At 48.1% G+C, this 22,410-nt stretch overlaps 1 protein-coding gene across 9 annotated transcripts in view; it reads left to right on the plus strand.

Moving 5' to 3' along the window:
• LOC124036345 (smoothelin-like) overlaps nt 1–22,410 on the plus strand; it is a 70,972-nt gene that overhangs the window by 44,803 nt on the left and 3,759 nt on the right. For 4 of the 9 annotated variants that reach the window (XM_046350799.1, XM_046350803.1, XM_046350807.1 and 1 more), the window contains 12 exons: nt 237–279; nt 1,845–2,477; nt 5,145–5,218; nt 16,452–16,631; nt 16,999–17,074; nt 17,439–17,471; nt 18,320–18,499; nt 18,644–18,706; nt 18,844–18,919; nt 19,077–19,232; nt 19,310–19,436; nt 19,677–19,828. In XM_046350799.1, the coding sequence (XP_046206755.1) occupies nt 237–279; nt 1,845–2,477; nt 5,145–5,218; nt 16,452–16,631; nt 16,999–17,074; nt 17,439–17,471; nt 18,320–18,499; nt 18,644–18,706; nt 18,844–18,919; nt 19,077–19,232; nt 19,310–19,436; nt 19,677–19,828 (1,793 nt within the window). The other 5 variants (XM_046350800.1, XM_046350805.1, XM_046350808.1 and 2 more) reach the window with 5 other exon arrangements.

Raw genomic sequence — 22,410 nt, forward strand, 5'->3', positions numbered from 1 at the left:
ATGCTTATCTTCCATGTGTTTACATTGCGCTATGAAGGCTCAGGCACATCTAGGCCCCATGGCCCCTCAGCCAAAAAAAGATCAGCCCCAAACGCGCCTCCCTTGCGCCAAACTGTTACATAATGTTGACGATCCTCCCTGCCATCCCATGGATCTGCACTATGGCCCTGTGTTGCTTATTGCTATGTTCTAATTGACTCTTCTCTTTTCTCCCTCTCGCCCCCCCCCCCTTTCAGGTCAGATATACTTTACTCACTCCTCTCAGAAAATCAGATGCAGGTGAGCATTTTTGCAGATACAAACCTTATCTATACACTACCATTCAAAAGTTTGGGGTTACTTAGAAATGTCCTTGTTTTTGAAAGAGAAGCACATTTTTGCCTCACAATAGTACCCGCAAAACACCCGTCTCAATGTCAACAGTGAAGAGGAGTCTCTGGGATGCTGGCCTTCTAGGCAGAGTTGCAAAGAAAAAGCCATATCTCAGACTGGCCAATGAAAAGATTGAGATGGGCAAAAGAACACAGACACTGGATGCCTGTAATCGAACCTCCAAATGCTGATGCTCCAGATACTCAACTAGTATAAAGAAGGACAGTTTTATTGCTTCTTTAATCAGAACCACAGTTTTCAGCTGTGCTAACATAATTGCAAAAGGGTTTTGTAATGATCAATTAGCCTTTTTAAAATTATAAACTTGGATTAGCTAACAGAACGTGCCATTGGAACACAGGAGTGATGGTTTCTGATAATGGGCCTATGTAGATGTTCCATAAAAAAATCTGCCCTTTCCAGCTACAATAGTCATTTACAACATTAACAATGTCTACACTGTATCTCTGATCAATTTGATGTTGTTTTAATGGACAAAAATGGGCTTTTCTTTCAAAAACAAGAACATTTCTAAGTGACCCCAAACCTTTGAACGGTAGTGTATATGTTTTTGCCTGACATTAAGTGGGAGCCAGGGTGGATTTGTGGCTCATTTCTGGTGCTCTACTGTGAAACTCCACCAGCAGTGTTGATAAAAGACCTCTCACCAGAGAGGATCAATGAACTGAGCCCCTTAGCACTGCTGAGTTATAGCTGTTCATCTAATATAATCAAGATGACTTGCTACCTAACTCCTATCAGTTTAATGGCTTCCATCCAGAGGAGCTTTGTAGGGCCAGCATGACCGTATAGGGCCAGTCATACAGGGGAAGGGGTGAGGGCTCACCGCTAGAGGACTGGATGGCAAGATATAAGAAGGCCCTTCTTTATATTCTCCTCTCTGTGTCCCCAGACTCCTAAAAGCTTGTTATTCTCAAAAACACTAAATCGAGATTATTAAGAGGGAAGGAAATGCTTTTCTAAGTGAGTGTGGAGCCTTTCCCTATATGTGGGGAAATCAGACCATCGCTCTGCTGTACAGAAAGGAGCATGAATCCAGAAACACTCAGGCAACCTAGAACTTGAGCAAATCTGTCAGCTAATGGCCTAAGCTGACGCACTGAAGATGAGGGAGAATGAGGGCGGGCGAGGGGGATTGAAGAAAAGGAGGGGGGCTGGAAAAAGGAAGGGGGGGAGAGCGAGAGAAGGGAAATCAAGTCAAGGGATTTGCAAAGTGGTTTAACATGAGAAGAGTGCTAGTGTCAGTAAGAGTGCTGCTTTGAGTTTGAGGACTTTTAGGCATATTGCCCTGCTGAAGACTTTGAAATGTTTCCAGTCTTTGTGTGTCAGCTTTACCAGGGGGGCTGGGTAATTAGCTACTGAGTTTGTATTACTTGACCGTGCCTGGGTTCCTCTGTTCTTTGCTACTGTGTTTAAATAATTTCCACTCATGCTTTCTGTCTGTTTTGCAGTTCCTGAGAAGAAAGAGCCGGTTGTCTTGGCCCCGTTCGGCCGGGCTAACTCTGTGCGGGACCGTATGCGTAAGTTCACGGAGCCCAGTCCCAGTGTCCCGGTCCTGAAGAGGGGCTCTCAGTCTCTGAGGAACGCGACAGCCCCCAGTGCCCGAGTCCTAGGCAGAGTCACCCAGTTGAGTGAGGGGCCAGCAGCAGGGACAGCCAAGCAGACAGCAGTGACCAAAGTAGTATCCATCACCACCCCTACAGACAGACCCGGGAGACCCCATGTAGGCTCTACATCCTACTCTTCATCCGCCTCCTCCTCAAAGAACCATGTCCAATGCCAGGACACAGTTCATCCAGGGGGCGTGGCCACCAAACCTCTGCAAAGCGCTGCTCAATCCTTGAACTCTGTAGGCGGGGCAAAGCAGGCGGCTGAAAAGCTGTGGCACGCCTCGGGCGGCTCAAAGGAAGACAAGACCCCAGGGAGAGCATCTGCACAGCGGGACAGCAAGGGAGCAGCAGACCCCGACATGAAGACCTTCCTAACTATTGAGATCAAAGATGGGCGCACCACCACCACCTCTTCATCCTCTAGAGGCAACCTGGCCCCACGCATCTCCACCAACCCCATAGGTCAGAGAGCAGGTAGGAGCACTACCTAACACTCCTCCCTCCCAAACATCACTCACTACCGTCTGGGCACATTAGAGACATGATGTGCTGGGTGGTTTACTGTGGCCTTTCTTTGAGCTGTGTACTTGGTGATGGATATGCTAGATAAGACTTCTGGTTCCAGATTCTTTATCTTTACAGACCACAGATTTTGATGGATATGGATATGCGTTAAATCCCAAAACAGAAGTTGATATTTGAAATGATATAAACCCCCTTGAATTTCCCCCTGAATCTAAGAATAGATCAACAAGCATTAACAGTGGAACATAGAGGGACATTTTCCATCCCTCCAGTCCAGTGTACTGCAGCAGATCAGATGCACTGTGCCTGTGTGTGGACTGGAGGCAGACAGTGTAGATATGTATCCTGCTCTGTCCCAGCTCCACCTCTACATGCTAATATCAGCCTTCAGATCACACTGGAATCCCTGTTGCCATGGGAGACCAGAGACGCCACAGGGGCAGGGGGCAGTCAGCAGCAGGGCTGAACCCCAGGCTGAGGACAGGCCAGGGTCAGGGAGCGTGTGTGGGAGCAGGGATCTGCTGTGGATATGGAGCAGCATTGTGTCTGTGATGGACAGGCACACTGTGTGGAGGGGGGTGGGAGAGTGGTATGGGAATAGGGACACACAACAACGGGCAGTTCTAGAGTGTAGCTAGCTACCGTATGTTCGACATTACAATACGCTGTGGTCTCTCTGTGGCATCCCGCAGAGTTGGCGATGTCCACAACAGACTATGGTCTGTGTACCACTGTAAATGCCAGTCAAACACTCACACTGTACCGTTGTATCCAGGAAAGCGTTGTCAACGTAAAAGTAGAAAACGGGCATTAAAACTGCATTTCCAGGACACCTACTTGATTGTGTCATCCAATACAGAATGTGTTTCTGTATGTGTATGTTAGTGTCTTGGTGCATCTCAGAAGCAGTCTGCTGTGGAGATCTGTCCAAAAAGCCAGTCTTGTTCTCAAGCACTTTCCAGCCACCAGGACCTCCAACCCAAACCCTTCACATAAGACCTTGCCTGTATAGGACCACTACAGCCTCTGAGTACTCCTCCCAGATACTCCGACAGCTCCACTGAGCTTCTTCAAGAGGCCGGCATTGTTGCTTTTAAGCCTAATATGCTCTAATGGCTTTGGGGTCCTATTTTGGAAGCTCCCTGACAGACTGAAGATAGGCTAGGATAATGACTAGTTCTCCCAGCAGCTCTGAACAACAATCCTGGCTGTAGCAGTACAGAACTGGCTGTAGCAGTACAGAACTGGCTGTAGCAGTACAGAACTGGCTGTAGCAGTACAGAACTGGCTGTAGCAGTACAGAACTGGCTGTAGCAGTACAGAACTGGCTGTAGCAGTACAGAACTGGCTGTGCAGTACAGAACTGGCTGTAGCAGTACAGAACTGGCTGTGCAGTACAGAACTGGCTGTAGCAGTACAGAACTGGCTGTGCAGTACAGAACTGGCTGTAGCAGTACAGAACTGGCTGTGCAGTACAGAACTGGCTGTGCAGTACAGAACTGGCTGTAGCAGTACAGAACTGGCTGTGCAGTACAGAACTGGCTGTGCAGTACAGAACTGGCTGTAGCAGTACAGAACTGGCTGTAGCAGTACAGAACTGGCTGTAGCAGTACAGAACTGGCTGTAGCAGTACAGAACTGGCTGTAGCAGTACAGCACTGGCTGTAGCAGTACAGAACTGGCTGTGCAGTACAGAACTGGCTGTGCAGTACAGAACTGGCTGTAGCAGTACAGAACTGGCTGTAGCAGTACAGAACTGGCTGTGCAGTACAGAACTGGCTGTAGCAGTACAGAACTGGCTGTGCAGTACAGAACTGGCTGTAGCAGTACAGAACTGGCTGTGCAGTACAGAACTGGCTGTGCAGTACAGAACTGGCTGTGCAGTACAGAACTGGCTGTGCAGTACAGAACTGGCTGTGCAGTACAGAACTGGCTGTAGCAGTACAGAACTGGCTGTAGCAGTACAGAACTGGCTGTAGCAGTACAGAACTGGCTGTGCAGTACAGAACTGGCTGTAGCAGTACAGAACTGGCTGTAGCAGTACAGAACTGGCTGTGCAGTACAGAACTGGCTGTAGCAGTACAGAACTGGCTGTAGCAGTACAGAACTGGCTGTAGCAGTACAGAACTGGCTGTAGCAGTACAGAACTGGCTGTGCAGTACAGAACACTGGAACGGATCAAACAAGCACTTCTGTTTTATAGCTGCGGTTAAACTGACAGATGCGGTCTTATGATGGCCTCCAGCTTACTATGTGGGTGGGGTGTTAGTGCACTGGTCACGTGAAAATGTGTGTATCCATACAGAGAGGGATAGAACATGAGTGTTTATATTAGCGGCGGCTTTGTCCATAGTGTGACTCACTGGTTAGATATGAGACCTCCCATCACCATGGCAGCTCATGTCGGTGAGTGATGGCCCCCTCAACACACCCAGGGACATGGGAACATCATCATGTGCAATATACCAAAAGAAAGGCTTAGGGGCCTTAAGCCTGTTGTAAATATTTAAGGATACATACTGGTGGTGTGCTGTGACATTGTTTTTAAATGACTCTTTTTATCGAGCTTTTGACATTTAAGTATCTTCCTGTATGTCTCCCTCTCTCTCCCTGGCAGAATTGACCCTGGGCCTCAGAGCGACCCCCTTCAAGATGTCCTCCTCCAGCCTTACCTACGGCTCCTCTTTCAAGGTAACTGTAACCTGACCTGACAGATAGACCGGGTGTGATGACCATAACATAACCTGTCAAACAGGAGTTCTGCATGTCATGCCTATAGCAGCTATCAATGTTGGACTGTAAGTTGAACAGTCATGGTTTTCCACTTGCCTTCAAGTTTCAATTGCAGCTTAATTTTATTGAATTGAACACCAACCCAAAGGCCCCTAAAAGCAAGTGCCTCAGATGCCGATAGAGAGATTTTATAAAAGTGTACACTCCCTTTCACTCGATCACCACAGAGCTTTTTCCTTAATGGAAGGAGGGGAGAGTAGGCACCCTGAGGACACAGACTCTCACCCTCGCTGAGAGGTCAGGGAGAGAGACTCCCAAGGGCGCAGCAGTCTAGGGTACTGCATCTCAGTGCTAGAGGCGTCACTACAGACCCTGGTTTCATTCCAGGCTGTATCACTACCTTCCGGGATTGGGAGTCCCATAGGGTATCGTCTGGGTTTGGCCGGGGTAGGCAGTCATTGTAAATAAGAATTTGTTCTTAACTGACTTGCCTTGTTAAATAAAAAATAAACGAGGGGTCACATCTGTCCTTGTATGGTATGATAAACATACAGCGAGAGTAAAGGAGAGGGAGGGATGTGCACTGGGCACTCTTCATTCTCGTTTTGTTTCATCCCTCCTGAGATTCATCTCTAGCCACTCAACTAGACAAGGACACAGATTCTTCATCTTTTCTCATACCGTAAAAAAAACCTGAGCCCCTCTACCATCAACCAGGGTTCAGGCACTGTGATTGGTGGAGAGTCATCAGGTTCGTTGATGATTGGTGCTGATGTCTCCAGTCAGATGGGTTAGTTGAGGTGGTGAGCAGAGGGAAGAGACCACCCAGGCTCTGCAGTGCCCTGACCTATCAGTGAGGGTGAGACTCTGTCCTCAGTCTGCCTACTTTCCCTTCCTTCCATGAAGAAAAAGCTCTGTGGCGATTGAATGAAAGGCAGTGAATGGAGGGTAAGGGAGAAGTGTAGTCAAGTTTACTCACTCATTAATTGTCCTGTATTCCACCCCCCATGAAGGGTGGGGCAGTAATCTGATTAGGGGATCAGGGCACTGACTGGTTTATCAGGGCTGGGAGGACGCTGGCTGGGCTTGGGGGGGAGGGATAGTAGTAAAGGTTTTGCACAGAAACTGTCTCTAGCAGTTAACCCTGTAGTCACACACATCCAGACAGATGCAGACAGATTGGTGGCTCTTACACACAGACAGACTGAGCCAGTCTGACCGAGGAAGAGGCAAGACTGCATACATTCATTCTGCAGAAGATGAGGTGTATACTTGACTGAGCTAAGCGTCGTCAGGACAAGTAGGTAACTACGGTGGAGAGTGAAAAATATGTCTGATGTATTACGATTTTATTTCAACTTTTCCAAATATCAGTGGTGAATTTTGGTACCTCGTGATTGTCATGGATAGAACCACTGCATACCAGTATGTCCACTTCTATTGTTTACAGGTATTAAAACCATGTGCTGTGGTTTAGAATGTGTACTGCTGGAATCCACACGGTTTGTGAATAAGATCACAAGGCCAGTGTTCATTTTTGTGTAGACACACTGGGGACTTTTCTTTCAGCCCAAGTCACCAGCATGGTGTATCAGTTACTGTTACTTAAGCCCTAAATTGTTATTATGCTACTAATGTGATTGTAATACAGCTTTGGCAGGGTAGGGGTTAAGCCTTTGAACTTGATACATGCTAGCAAAGTGTAACACGCTGTACATTCTGCTTGCATTGGCATGTTGGATTAGCATATTAGCGGGTAGGTAATGCAAATGCAAACGTTGCTGAACAAGCAATCAGAAAGAACACTGGTACTGACTTAGGTTATTAGGCAATCGTGGAAATTGCTCTGCTAATGCGATTGTGGGAGATGCTGGCAGTCGCTGTTTTCACTCTGGGTTAGCATCAAGCAGGGGAGAGTTGGGCTGCTGCACTGTAACTCTGCCCAGGGCCCAGACCCCACCACCTGTCCACACAGTCCCTCGGGCCCATGGAAGTTCAAGGGTGCATTACAACGACGTTACCAGGACGATGGATTGGCTTCCAGTGCCACCATCATCAGGAACTGACAGTGAGCCTCATTCAGAGTCCTCTTTCCTCTATAGGAATGTAGGGTTGTCTGATGTATACACTGATGGAACAGTCCTATTATGGATGTCCTGCCATCAGAGATTTATGACAAGAGGGTTGTTTTGTATTAGTTGGTCTTTATTGGTGTTTGGTAAATGAGGCTACAGACTGTGATCTGTGTGGGTGGTCCTCTGCCCCTCTCTGGTGGTCTGTCTTCGAACCTTATTACCATTATCACCCCTATACACAACCAGTTACTTAATGACAGCTTACTTTAGGTCAGATGAGCTTTGGGACTGGGATAATGCAGATAGGGTAGCATTGAGTCTTACAATGGGCAGAATAATACAAACGCATCAACTCTGAAGAAAGCAAGCAAGAAGCATGTGAGGGAGAGGTAAATTAGTGATGGTAAGTAGAAGGACATTAAAAAGAGGAAGCATTAAGGATAGAAATGGAGGGTAAGTAAGATCGACAGATGGGTAAGTAGGGGAGACAGTGAGAGAGGGCAGAATATGGAAAGAGAAAGTACAGAAAGAGAAAGGTGAAACAGAGACTGAGGCAAAGGGAAAGTGAAAAAGAGGGAGTGTTGTAAAGAGTTGCTGCCACCCAGTTGCTGCCACCCACCCGCTCATCTCTGCCACCCACACGTTCAGGCTGTCTGCTGCCCTCGTGCCCTCGGTTATAAATAATGCCATCTTTCTGTCTCTGTGGCGATGACAGACAGGCAGTAAGTAGCTTTCCCGTGAGCATGGAGATCACAGCAGAGCCTTGGGTCACACTGGCAACACTGTACTGGGTTATTTGGCCACGGTCCCACAGTGAATGATTAACTGTCAGTCCTGCCCCCTCAGTCAAATAGCCCACTAATCTCCCTATTGGCAGCACAGCCTGAACATACTCTCTGAAGGTAGGTTACCCCCAACCAGCACACATGTGCCCCATTGTATGAACTTTGTAGGGGGGGGGGGGGGGCTCTGCCTATTTTGGAGATGATCCTGATCTGTGGAGCCATGCATGTCAGAAGCAGTGTGTTCCTGTTTTATCCCTGGAGTTTTATGGCTATGTGATTTAAAGCTGTGCTCTAAGAGCATTTATCCCATTCTGCTGTTCTTCCCCCGGAGGGGGGCCAGGGTGTCCCAGCCAACCCAGCCAAGCTGCTGACTTTTAGACACTCGTAAATAACTACAGCGGGGTCAAAACGGCCAAAGACATTTTCTCGTCTCTGAGACACATGGAATTAATGTCCATCTGATTCACACAGGTGTGCCTTGGGGCATAAATACAGACACTTGCAATATTAAACATATACAGAACATCCAGAGATATAGAGAACATCCACACATGAACTCGCTCTGTCTCCGACTCTTCTCGCTCTCCTTCTCCAACACGCATGCTCAAATATGCACAAAAATAAATAAATAATAATAATAATTTTTACAAGCATGCACACACAAACCTTGTCACATTGTTCAGATGCCACTCTGTGTGTGTGTCAGACTAGGGTGATGTCCCTGACGGAGACTGACCCACTTCTCCTGGCATGCCTTGCCACAGTTTCTATGGCCGGCTCGCTGTTCCTGGAGGCTGCTCCACTCTCCATTAAATCCCAGGAAAACAACACACTCCAGGGTCATACAGTGAATAAACCACCATGTCAAATGAATAAAACTGTTTTATTTTTTTAATGATTGAGTTACAATTCCTTGTTTTCAGTGAACAGAGTTTAATTGAGTAGCTATTTGAATGATATCTCATTCAGTTGTAGCTTTATTACTTAGTCAAGCACCATTTAGGCGTGTGTACCAGGGGTAAAGAACAGCTTTTCATGCAGTGGGCATAGTTGTGTTGCGTTAACATTATTCACCTGATATACAGTAATTTGAGCTATTTAAAATAATTTGATTGGTGCACACCTACAGTTCTGTAATTGGTATAAGCATTCGATACACGTACACAAACAAACACATACTGGACTCTCACGTTCTCATGAAGACACAGACTATTCAGCTGTCTCAAAGCATTCAACTTGACAGATAAAGCACTTGAAGCATGCACAAGTAACAGCAGCTGGTCCGATCACTGTGATATTCTATCAGCAAGTTCCAAAGCAAGCACACTGCAGAAAGCAGCTGGCCTTTTGCAAGAGCCTTCTGTACAGCCACGGTCAGCTAGAATCAGGTTTTCTATAGCCCAATGCATTCACCACCCTCGGTCTCTCTCTCATGGCTCTGTGTGCTTCTTTGGTTCTACTTACCCTTGGTGGCCTGTCCTATGACCTGACCCATGCAGCTCAACTGACTCATGATGTCAAGCCTGAGAGGCTAGCTGAGCCCTCCCAGTCGGCCATGCCCAAAGCCCCAGTTGCCTGCCAATCAAGTTGTAAAGGACAAAGGTTCTAAATAAAAGTTGAGGGAGGGAGGGAGGGAGCGTTTCTGAATTGGTTCCACCAGTATTCCTCCTCTGGCCCCCACTAGTCCAACAGGCCCTGACTGGCTCAGTGGAATAATAGACAGGGCCAGTGATAAATAGACCGTCTATGGCACCTGAGGAGAAAAAAAGGGGGTGGGGGCCTCTGCTGCCTTAGAAACTGTATTCCGTGCATGCTCATTGGCTGTCTGGGACCAGGTCCCTGAAGAGTGGAGATTGGTGGGGGGTATAAAGAACGAGAGTTGTTTTGGAGGGTTTTTATAAACAGGCTGACTGAGAGAAAGCCTACTGTCCTCTTCTCCCAGGGGATACATACTCAAAAACTCAACACCCAGCCCCCGATTTAGAGCCCGATTCCAGTACTTGGTTCCTAGCGCTGAGTTGACAGCGAAGGTTTTGCATCTCATTGTAACAGTATCAGACCTTCAGTGTGACTGGTGATATTGAGAGCATTTAACCACCATGCCTGGTGTGAACGTAGACTTTCTGTCGGCCTCAGAGGCTCTCTGGTGGGCAGCCCAGACAGCCTATGTGCGCAGTCTGATCTGGAGGAGGTGATCAGGACCTGCTCGCTCAAGAGCAGGCTGAGGAGGAGGAGGGTGAGGGGACCTGCTAGCCCAAGAGCAGGCTGAGGAGGAGGACTGTGAGGGGACCTGCTACCCCAAGAGCAGGCTGAGGAGGAGGAGGGTGAGGGGACCTGCTAGCCCAAGAGCAGGCTGAGGAGGAGGACTGTGAGGGGACCTGCTAGCCCAAGAGCAGGCTGAGGAGGAGGACTGTGAGGGGACCTGCTAGCCCAAGAGCAGGCTGAGGAGGAGGACTGTGAGGGGACCTGCTAGCCCAAGAGCAGGCTGAGGAGGAGAAGGGTGAGGGGACATGCTAGCCCAAGAGCAGGCTGAGGAGGAGGAGGGTGATGGGACCTGCTACCCCAAGAGCAGGCTGAGGAGGAAGGTGAGGGGACCTGCTACCCCAAGAGCAAGCTGAGGAGGAGGGTGAGGGGACCTGCTACCCCAAGTGGAGGAGGAGGGTGAGTGGACCTGCTAGCCCAAGAGCAGGCTGAGGAGGAAGGTGAGGGGACCTGCTAGCCCAAGAGCAGGCTGAGGAGGAAGGTGAGGAGACCTGCTACCCCAAGAGCAAGCTGAGGAGGAGGGTGAGGGGACCTGCTACCCCAAGAGGAAGGTGAGGAGACCTGCTACCCCAAGAGCAAGCTGAGGAGGAGGGTGAGGGGACCTGCTACCCCAAGAGCAGGAGGAGGAGGAGGGTGAGTGGACCTGCTAGCCCAAGAGCAGGCTGAGGAGGAGGACTGTGAAGTGACCTGCTAGCCCAAGAGCAGGCTGAGGAGGAGGACGGTGAGGGGACCTGCTAGCCCAAGAGCAGGCTGAGGAGGAGGACGGTGAGGGGACCTGCTAGCCCAAGAGCAGGCTGAGGAGGAGGACGGTGAGGGGACCTGCTAGCCCAAGAGCAGGCTGAGGAGGAGGACGGTGAGGGGACCTGCTAGCCCAAGAGCAGGCTGAGGAGGAGGACGGTGAGGGGACCTGCTACCCCAAGAGCAGGCTGAGGAGGAAGAGGGTGAGGGGACCTGCTACCCCAAGAGCAGGCTGAGGAGGAAGAGGGTGACGGGACCTGCTACCCCAAGAGCAGGCTGAGGAGGAGGGTGAGGGGAACTGCTACCCCAAGAGCAGGCTGAGGAGGAGGGTGATGGGGGCGGTTGTGGGACGGCTACAGAAGGCTGCGGAACGCGTGGCTCCTCTCTCCACAGTTCTGGCAGCTCTGCAGGGGGAGAACCTGAGGCTTTGTATCCAGCAGGAGAGGCTAGCCCACCAGGTGGAAGCTCTGTGTCAGGCCGTGGAGCTGCCTGAACCCCCAACTTACACAGCCTTTGTCGCGGAGCCCACACCGAATGACCTCCAACTTCCACCCAACACACCCCTCATCCCTAAACGCCTGATGGGCTAGACTGGGAACCTGAGGCTGTCCCTGTCCCTGTCCCCCACCTTTGCCACACGTCGCTCTTCCTCCACCTCCTCTCTGATAGGACTAGGGGGCATCTCACGCAGCAACAGCATGGTACGCCTCTCTCTCTCTGGCTGTATGGACCCCCTCCCGCCATCATATTTATCAGCATCATTTCCAGCCCTTTACTCTTTACTGAGGCTCTCTTCCCTATTTGACACCTAGGATTTTTCCTCTTTTTTTCTCATCATGAGGATGGATGGTGGAAAAATTCCAGCAGGTTATTTTATCATACCACATCATCCACAATCCAGGACCTTTTCTCTCACTCTTTCTTGCCAGCTCCCCTCTCGTTGTCTCAGTGTGACACCTGCATTTGTCACTGATGTGCTTTTATCCCATTAGGTAGATGATGGGGTATGTTAAGGTGCCCTGGCAGAGTATTTGTTTGTGCATGTGTTCCTGTTTGTGTCTGTCAGGGGAAATGTGTCAGGGGACACACTTCCTGTGCTGGGAGGAAGTATCCTGTTTGCTGTCATTTAATCTTCTGAGTAACAGCCTGGTCATGATGATAGCCTCTGGTCTACTGCCGAAACACTGGGCTCCCTATGTTTCTTTGGCATTCTCCTCAAAAAGAAGTCCCAAACATTGTTGGACTTGGACTACAATTCAATCTATTAGAAACTCCTTACCTCTACTTGTCATTATGGGATATGTGGCTCAGAGTTTGCGCTTTACAGTGCTCCTGGTCAGATACTGAACAAAACCCATCTCTGATGGTTCACAGCCAGGGTGTGCTCTCTGATTTACATCTCAGGTGTGGAACAGCAATGTCACACCATCAGGCTCCCTCTGGTCCAGACCCTTTGTGATTAGGGCACTAGTAGATTGGGCCTGAAATGCTCCTCAATCTTCTAGAGGCAGTCAGAGTGATCTTGAACCCTGCAGCCAAGGAGCTGCGAACTTAGAGGCTCTCTTTCGGCCCTCTTTACTTACAGTTGAAGTCGTAAGTTCATATGCACTTAGGTTAGAGTCATTCAAACTAGTTTTTCAACCACTCCACAAATTTCTTGTTAAAAAACTATAGTTTTTGCAAGTCGGTTAGTTAGGACATCTACTTTGTGCATGACACAAGTCATTTTTACAACAATTGTTTACAGACAGATTATTTATCTTAATTCACTGTATTGCAATTCCAGTGGGTCAGAAGTTTACATACGCTAAGTTGAAAGAGCCTTTAAAGAGCTTGGAAAATTCCCGAAAATGATGTCATGGCTTTAGAAGCTTCTGATAGGCTAATTGACATCATTTGAGTCAATTGGAGGTGTACTTGTGGATGGCCTACCGTCTTCAAAATCAGTGCCTCTGCTTGACATCATGGGAACATCAAAATAAATTAGCCAAGACCTCCCAAAAAATATTGTAGACCTCCACAAGTCTGGTTCATCCTTGGGAGCAATTTCCTAACACCTGAAGGTACCATGTTCATCTATACAAACAATAGTACGCAAGTATAAACACCATGGGACCACGCAGCCCTCATACTGCTCAGGAAGGAGACGCGTTCAGTCTCCTAGAGATTAACTTACTTTGGTGCGAAAAGTGCTAATCAATCCTAGAAAAACAGCAAAAGGACCTTGTGAAGATGCTGGGGAAACTGGTACAAAAGTATCTATATCCACAGTTAAACGAGTCCTATATCGACATAACGTGAAAGGCCGCTCAGCAAGGAAGAAGCCACTGCTCCAAAACCGCCATAAAAAAGCCAGACTACGGTTTGCAACTGCACATGGGGACAATGATTGTACTTTTTTGAGAAATTTCCTATGGTCTGATGAAACAAAAATAGAACTGTTTCGCCATCGTGATCATCGTTATGTTTGGAGGGAAAAGGGGGAGGCTTGCAAGCCAAAGAACATCATCCCAACCGTGAAGCACAGGGGTGGCAGCATCCTGTTGTGGGGGTGCTTTGCTGCAGGAGGGACTGGTTCACTTCACAAAATAGATGGCAAACAGAGGATGGAAAATTAAGTGGATATATTGAAGCAACATCTCAAGATGTTCAAGGTTGGTTACAAATGGGTTTTCCAAATGGACAATGACCCCGGGCATACTTCCAAAGTTGTGGCAAAATGGCTTATGGACAACAAAGTCAAGGTATTGGAGTGGCCATCACAAAGCCCTGACCTCTATCCCATAGAAAATATGTGGGTAGAACTGAAAAAGTGTGCGCGAGCAAGGAGGCCTACAAACCTGACTCGGTTACACCAGCTCTGTCAGGAGGAATGGGCCAAATTCACCCAACTTATTGTGTGAAGCTTGTGGAAGGCTACCCAAAATGTTTGACCCAAGTTAAACAATTTAAAGGCAATGCTACCAAACTTCTGACCCACTGGGAATGTGATTAATGAAATAAAAGCTGAAATAAACATTCTCTCTACTATTATTCTGACATTTCACATTCTTAAAATAAAGTAGTGATCCTAACTGACCTAAAACAAGGCATTTTTACTAGGATTAAATGTCAGGAATTGTGAAAAACTGAGTGTATTTAAACTTCTGACTTCAACTGTACCTTCTAATGGTATTAAACACAGCTAACACTGATAGGCTCTGAAACCTGCTGACCTTTCTGCTGTTTTGGTCACGAGTGACAGTGTTGTGTGTGTGTTGAGGACATTTTAAGGGATATTGAAGGGTATTTATTTGGTATTACCTCTAGTTATTCAGCTGGACTGGGTTCTTAGGCCAAGTAATGCTGCCAGTTCAGCTGGTCCTGTCCATCAGCCTCTCCAGACCCAGGGAAGCTGTTCTCTTTTGAGTTCAGCCATGTCACAGATGGATGAGTTGGGTGCATGGAGGCTGACCTTACCCAACCCCTACTCTTCACAACAAGGTACTATATAGATACACTTCTGTCTCACCAGCTTACATAACCTAGTTCTGTAGGTCTATAAAGACACTCTCAATAGCATAATGTTAGAGACACCAGACACCCTTAGCATATGTCCACTCTCACGCTCATTAAAGAAAACTGAATACCCATCTTTTTTCCCAGTGTTTAATTATTCATCATATATGCAGTTCTGTTTCCCCAGTGCAACCTAGTCCTATGGGTCTACAGACACTTTTACACACTGGCATAGTGTTAGGCACACCATCCACTTTGAATATGAGGTCCATTCTCATGTTGCGAGACCTAGAGAGACAAATAAAATATTTATTCCTAGGTCACTATAACTGTTACCCTAATCACCAATGAATTCTATAACCAATGAATTCTATAACCATTTAAGTTGAATATGTCCTCTCCCTCACCCTTAACCTCGCAATGGCCACACTCTCTTCCACTCTCTTCCAGCGAGGCATTGTTTGTTTGGCAGGGCCATGTCCAATAACATTCCACTGCGGTCAAGTGGCTCTCACTAGGACCTGTCCCATGGGTCAGACCCATGAGTTTCAGTCCAGACCTCTAGAACCAGAGGCCACCCTGGATCACACTGGGTGGGCAACCTCTCCTTGGCTAGACTCTCTGAGAAGAGCGAGGGGGTGGAGGGTGTGAGCTGATGGGGACAGTGCCAGCAGTCTGGGGCTAAATCTGGACCTGGACTCTGTTACAACAAAAGCAGCAGTCTAGAGGCAGACCAGCCAAGCCTCTGTAGTCTGCAAAAGGCATGTGGCACCATATGGAAATCTATTCAAGATGTCTATAGGCTTTATGGCCCCTTAAAATACACTGTTAAAAAGCCAGACAGTGGTATCTTAATGGAAGACTATGCTGTGTTTATGTCCATGACTCATCTCCTTTCTTCACCTGTCAGCAGTGAAGGCACACAAAAACCCTACTTCTCTCTCCCGTCTGTTACAGCACTGACTGGGTGCGCTATCTGCTTCTGGACAATGTGATTGTGCTTTTACAGTGCTGTAGTGTGTATAGTCCTGTATCCTGTGGGAGAATGGAGCTGGCGTCTATCTTACATAATTTACATTAATGCAGCTCTCTGGGCCCATAGCCAAAATAGTGCTTTACCCCTGTGACAAGACATGAGCCCTCTGTTCATGGAAGCATCGTACGGTTTAGACCGACTGAGAGGGGGCTAACTGTTTGGCAGGATACCGTGCCCCTGCTGTATACTAATCCTCACTCTCTGTGACAAAAACTGAATAGCTGGAGGGCCTGGGGAGGATCTGGAGGGCCTGGGGAGGATCTGGAGGGCCTGGGGAGGATCTGGAGGGCCTGGGGAGGATCTGGAGGCCCTGGGGAGGATCTGAGGGGCCTGGGGAGGATCTGGAGGGCCTGGGGAGGATCTGGGGGGCCTGGGGAGGATCTGGAGGATCTTGAGGGCCTGGGAGGCATGAGGGTGTGAAAGTGTACATGTTCCCACTGTCAAAGATTCCAGGAAGTTTTTTTGAAATCCTCTGGTGCTCATTCCATCCTAAATGTCAGCAAGCCTCTGTGTCTTTTCTGTAAACACAGCTTTAGGGATTGATGGATTGGAAACCTCCCTTTTTTGTCTCTCCCCTTGCTTGATGTGTCCTGGTCCTATGGTTTCTCATCAGCTGGGGAATTGTTTGAGTATGATTGACCTCCAACGCTAATGGGCTTTTGTATGTGTTTATCTGTGCTGCCACTGACATTGACCTTTAACTGAGGATAAAGTGGCCATGGTTTTCAGTCTAAAATGGATGACAATTCTGATTTAAAATCTGTATAACCTGAAAATAATTCACAATTCCCTCATAGATGGCCTCAGAGCCCATGTTGGCAGTGGAGCCCTCAGTGCGGGTGGCCTGCTGTCAGCCCCCGGCTGCTGTACCCAACGGCTCCTATGCGCCACCTCGGGACAAATTCGAAGAGTGCTCCAGAAAACTGACCGCAGAACAGCTGGCCGCCATCGACGATGAGGAGCTCCTGGATAAAATGGTACTTTCCCCTCCCCATATCACACACGCACTTAGTCCTCAAATCCCCAGATTTGTTGGAATCTGGTGTTGTTTATGTGTATTAGTGAGGGGTTAAATCTGGTCTGCTGGGAAAATGTACATTTGGAATGGTCATACCCTTACATTTCTGTGTGTGTGTGTGTGTGTGTGTGTGTGTGTGTGTGTGTGTGTGTGTGTGTGTGTGTGTGTGTGTGTGTGTGTGTGTGTGTGTGTGTGTGTGTGTGTGTGTGTGTGTGTGTGTGTGTGTGTGTGTGTGTGCTGTATGTGGGTATTTGGAGCTATGTGACTGAGTTTGTCCGAAGACCGACCCCTCTCATTCCTTCCACCTGTCCTGTTCTCTCCCACAGCTGGATGAGTCAAAGGACTTTGAGGAGAGGAAGATGATCCGACAGGCCATGAGAGATCTGCGTAAGAGGAAGAGAGGTGAGAGTGAGACCACAGCCAGACTAACCAACCTCCTGTCCATTCCCCCTCTGCAACTTCTAGCACCTTGCCCTTTCTCAATCTCTCGCTCTCTACTTACTTGACCTCTATACCTCAACCTCATTTCTTCATTCACTGCTTTTTTTCACTCTACCTTCCATTTCTTTGTTATTTCTTCATGTTTTTTGCCGTCTTGTCTTTTCTCCATCATTGTCTTCCTTTTATCATTATTTTAACTGCTGGGTCTCTGCTGGTAGATGACCTTCATCAAATCTAGTCTGCATTATGTACCTGCCTCATCTCTCGCTATTTCCATCCTCTTCTTTTCTGCTCTTATTTTCACATTCTCACGTCCTGCTCTCAGAGGCCGAACTGGGATGTACTCAAGAGGAAATAGGTAGGAACGTCCTTTGTGTTTGTGTGGATTATATTAATAGAGTATGCATCCGTTTTTGTCATTTGTCAATGTCCCACTTGGTTGTATCCCCTCATTGTCAACAATACTGTCCTACCAGTGCTGTTATTGTGCTTGAAGCTCGTCATTGAGTTTTCTCAGTGATACACATTGATCATGAACTGACCAGCAGAAACCAAGGACATGAGGAGCCTGTATGGTGGACAATGAGGGATATGCTAATACATCTGTTAAAACGCATGAGTCGTGATGTTTGTCATGATGTCACTGCCACAGGGCAAACACACCTCATGTTGTTCCACATAATGGCTGACTGTTTTTTGACACTCCAGAAAGGGCTCAGAACTCTGTCAGAGAATGTTCCTTGGGCTCAGTAGCTAACCAGCCAGTTCATCCCTGTATTGCCCTTAACCCCGTAAATGAGAGACCTGACGAATATAGTTCAGTGATAATGAGAGTTATTCGGTGGGTCTGGTGCTTAGGAAGGTAAATGGACAGGTAAGACTGCTAGAACCCGCAAGGCATCGGGTCAGTACTGGTGTTATGGTATCAGTGTGTTGGACAGCATTTAGTAGCCTTTCTATGCCAGTATCTCAGCGACCTGACGTGACGTTCAGTCTTTGTTTGCACTTTGATATGTTTGTCCAGCACGTGCTCCACCACAGCACCGCCTGGGGTTGGTTGTGTTTGGCTTTCATCTGTGGGTGGCTGTCTGTGATGATACTTTGGAAATAATGTTGAAATGTACCTCTAGCTTTGTAGCAGAGAGAGGCTGTCAACTTGAGTGCCTTCCTCTCCCTCTTTTTCCTCCCTCTCATCCTCCATCTCAGACCAGAGAGAAAAGGAGCGGGAGTTTCGTCTTGCGGAGCTTCGGCAGCAGAGAGCGGAGCATACTCAGAAGGGTCGTACGGGAGGAGGAGCTGGAGAGGTCGTCATGAGGAAGGTGGAGATGTCAGCTGATGGCTCCACCCTCAGCCAAGTCACCAAGACAGACCGCTTTGCCCAGTCTGGTAAGCCAATCATACACCATGTATTAGGCTGACAACATGGCTGACATATTTGGGCAGTACACTATCCCGTATTTAACCGTGCATGATCTTCCCAAGTCAGATGAAATACTTCAAATGTATTTCTATGTTTGTTTGTGTGTCTAGGTGATGGCAGCAGGACAGCTCACAGCACCATCATGGAGGCCAGTTATGTGAAGAAAACAGACGGTGAGTCAGCACATCTGCCTCCTACTAATTTCAATCAGCATTTTCATCATCGTCATCATTTGATTACTATCACTCTTTTTATCCATATATGGTGTTGTGTGGTCTCACCACCACCACCACCTCCCTGTGTTTTCTAGTGGGGACAGTTCAGTCCAAGTCCTACAGCTGCTCCTCCTCTACCTCCAGCAGCAGCTCCACCAGGAAAGTGGGCAGGTGAGCACTGAACCCATAGCGATACAATATAATACTGTGTTCTATTGAATTCTGTGTCTTTAACCCTCCTTCTCAGCAACCCCTATAGGATTGACTGACATTGTGTTGAACGGTAATTTACCCCTTCTCTCTCTTCCTTTCTTCTTCCATCCATCAGTGTGTTTGACCGCGAGGACGACTCGGCGTCCCGTGCTGCGGAGCGCCGGCAGGCAGAGAAGCGCAAGGAGCTGATGAGAGCCCAGACTCTGCCTAAGATGTCCGCCGCACAGTCCCGCAAAGCCATGATCGAGAAACTGGACAAGGAGAGCGGAGGGTGAGGATATAAATGACTAAGAATGGTAAAGAAGGAGAAAACGTCAATACTAGCATAAACCAATCCCCCTTCTTCAGGCCAGGAAATAAAGCAGTTGCCAAGGTGAACACAGTCCAGCGCTCGGCTAGCTGCGTGGTGCCCAATGCCAACTCCATCAAACAGATGCTCCTGGACTGGTGCCGCGCCAAGACCCGCTCATACCAGGTGAGCCAACCCGCAATGGCACCGTCCTGAGTGTCCAGATCTGAGGCATTCACACTTTAGTTCATCCTGGTATGAGGGTTAGGTCTTTTATATAACCCCTCTACTGCATGCAAAACATTCCGCCATGTGTTCTCTGTCAGCAATGCTGTATTGTCTCACATACTCTGAAGTCTGTTGGGTGACCATTGGCTCATGCTTTGTGATTGAATCATTTCTCTCCTCCTCTCTTTCCCCCTGCAGAATGTGGATATCCAGAACTTCTCGTCCAGTTGGAGTGATGGCATGGCGTTCTGTGCCCTGGTCCATAACTTCTTCCCAGAGGCCTTTGACTACTCCTCTCTCACCCCTGCCAACCGCAGACACAACTTTGAGGTGGCCTTCAGCACTGCAGAGTGAGTACATACATACACAAATACTTACACTTGTAAACTGTACGTTATGCAGGCGCTCATAGATTTACTGAATGTCATGTCTCGGAGTATAACATTTCATCAGAACTTCAGACCTGGGGTAAATGGAAGCTTCACTCTTGGCGTTGCCCCGTGGCCATTTACAGCAGAATGGACCAGGATCTGAGTGCACCATCTTCTAAACTTCCTCCGTCCCAAAGACCATCAATCGTCTGACCACCCCAAGGCTCTGTTTTTGGGGAAGTAGATCCACTGTAGCTGTCTAACCAACTCTTTGCCCACCCATTGAACTCAAAATCAGTCAAACATCTTGAGAAACCAAAGACAAACTACTTCCCTCGCCTTTCTCTTCCCAAAACCAACACACTCTTCTTTCTTGGAACAGATTTGATCCCTCTATTGGGTATGTTTGTTTGACCTCTGTAAGATCAACACTTAACTGCCAGTCTATGGATTCCTCAGGCTCAGCAGTACAGGACCTCTGGGTTCTCACCACCCTCACCCTTGCTACCACCTAACTACCCATCCACGTACAGTAGTACGACTGTCTGCCTGAGGGAGGAAGAGAATGTGCATCCACAGAATGCAGCCTTTTGGATGCATCAGATTCACCTGTTTTACTCAACTCACTGTGTGTCAAGGGGCCCACAGTGAGGATTGTGATGAGCCTGGGCCCACTGCTCAGTTGTATCCTTCCTCTCTCTCTCAGGTCAATCAAGTCCGCTTCTGGATCTACTACTACTATGTCCTGTACCTCTAAACCTCCACTCTCCATCCACTCTCTCCTCTCAGAGATGCTCTCCTCAGTAACCGCTGTGTGACGTGACCCTCCATCCACCAACCCTGAACTAAACCAGGAAACTCCTGAGACTGACCCCTTCCCAACAACCACCAGGTTACTACAGTACAGGAAGAGCACTCAACTGACTGCCTCCCAGACCCCTCTCCTTCTCTCTCTCTCTCCTTTAATCTGTCCATCTCCTCCTCTTCCTCACTCTCTCTGTCACCTCCTCTTTTGATGAGGTCATGTACTGTCAACCTTTGCCCTGTCACCCACCAGTGTCTGCTGAGTTCACCTGTTACGACCATGATGACGTAACCACCAGATTGTCAAACACGTGTTCCTCCTAGCTACCCCCACAACCCCCTCTTTGTCACTCTGCTGCACTGTCACTCCTTTCCCTGGGCACCAACCTCACCCCCTCCTCCCCCACAACCTGCCAGTGTGCCTAAACAGGACCCCTCTCACACACTCACCACCAGTGTGTTTCTCTTCTAGGTTCACCCTGTGGTCCATGTCTTTGTGATTGTAGAATTCTTGTTGTTTTTTCCTTGTCTCTTGTTTTTGTACTGGACAAAACAAAACCAATGTTCTATGGTTGATGTCCCTATACCCCCATGTCCAAGTCTTTTGTCTCAGTGCACAAAACAAACAAAACGGCGCCTGACGCTTTATTTTCCATTTTGTGTCTGCGTGTGTACTGCCCATATGTGTCACGTTGTTCATGAAGCACGTCAACTCCTGGATATGTCTGTTGACACAGACAATGTAATGTTATGGTTTGTTTTTGTCTTTTCTCTCTCCCTCTCCACACCCTGGGTATTCCTCTTGTTTGGCTGCTCACTGCTTCTCTCTCTCATCCTCCTTCTTTCCTTCTGTCTGTTGACTTATATCTGTACCTTCTCGCTATATATTTTCTGCACTTTTTCTGTCTCTCTCTCTTCCTCCCTCTTCTTTCTCGTACCCTCTCTCCCCCTGCTCCCTCTCCGGGGTGCGGGTGCAGGAAGCTGGCTGATTGTCCCGAGCTGTTGGACGTGGAGGACATGGTGCGGATGCGTGAGCCGGATTGGAAGTGTGTGTACACGTACCTGCAGGAGTTCTACAGGGGACTGGTGACCAAGGGCCTGGTTAAAACCAAAACCTCTTCCTAGAGTCACACCCCTAGGACCCCAAATGCACTCATGGTGAGAGAGGGAACAGGCCCACGGAGGAACCTCATGCTGGTGCTGGGGGTTTATGGAGTGAGATTGGTGTGAGTGGGAGATTCTCAATTGGGGGAAAGTCCATCCTTTACTCGACTCCTCCGTCCTCCTCTCGGCCGTCACCCAGAAACCGATAAGTAGTCGCCATGTGTAGGAGAGTTTAAATGTTTTAATAGGTGAAGGGAGGAGTTTAATCAGCTCCTAGATTGCCTCCTCCGGCGGAGGGTACCGAAGTGTTTCTTGCACGGAAGAGTTTTGAAATCTACCTCATCCCCTTGAATCAGCCGTTTGCTCAGAGGAGAAAAGCATGCATACATTTAAAAACGAAAAGCTACTTATATCTATAAACATTTATTTTTAGCACTTTACACATGTATTTTGGGATTCCTCTGCTGTAAACTTAATCTTCCTGATGACGAGCTAGTCGAGGAGTCATTTCATACAAGCACATTGGTTTCTTCTCCTCGACTCCTATTCTTGAATACCTTTGACCTTTTTCAACAGGAGAGGATAGAGGACAGGATGTGAGGAATTGAGAAAACCCAATTGAGATTTTCCCTGTGTGTGACTGTGGGTGTAGG

This window comes from Oncorhynchus gorbuscha, linkage group LG05, assembly GCF_021184085.1.
Source record: "Oncorhynchus gorbuscha isolate QuinsamMale2020 ecotype Even-year linkage group LG05, OgorEven_v1.0, whole genome shotgun sequence".
Classification (NCBI taxonomy): Eukaryota; Metazoa; Chordata; class Actinopteri; order Salmoniformes; family Salmonidae; genus Oncorhynchus; species Oncorhynchus gorbuscha.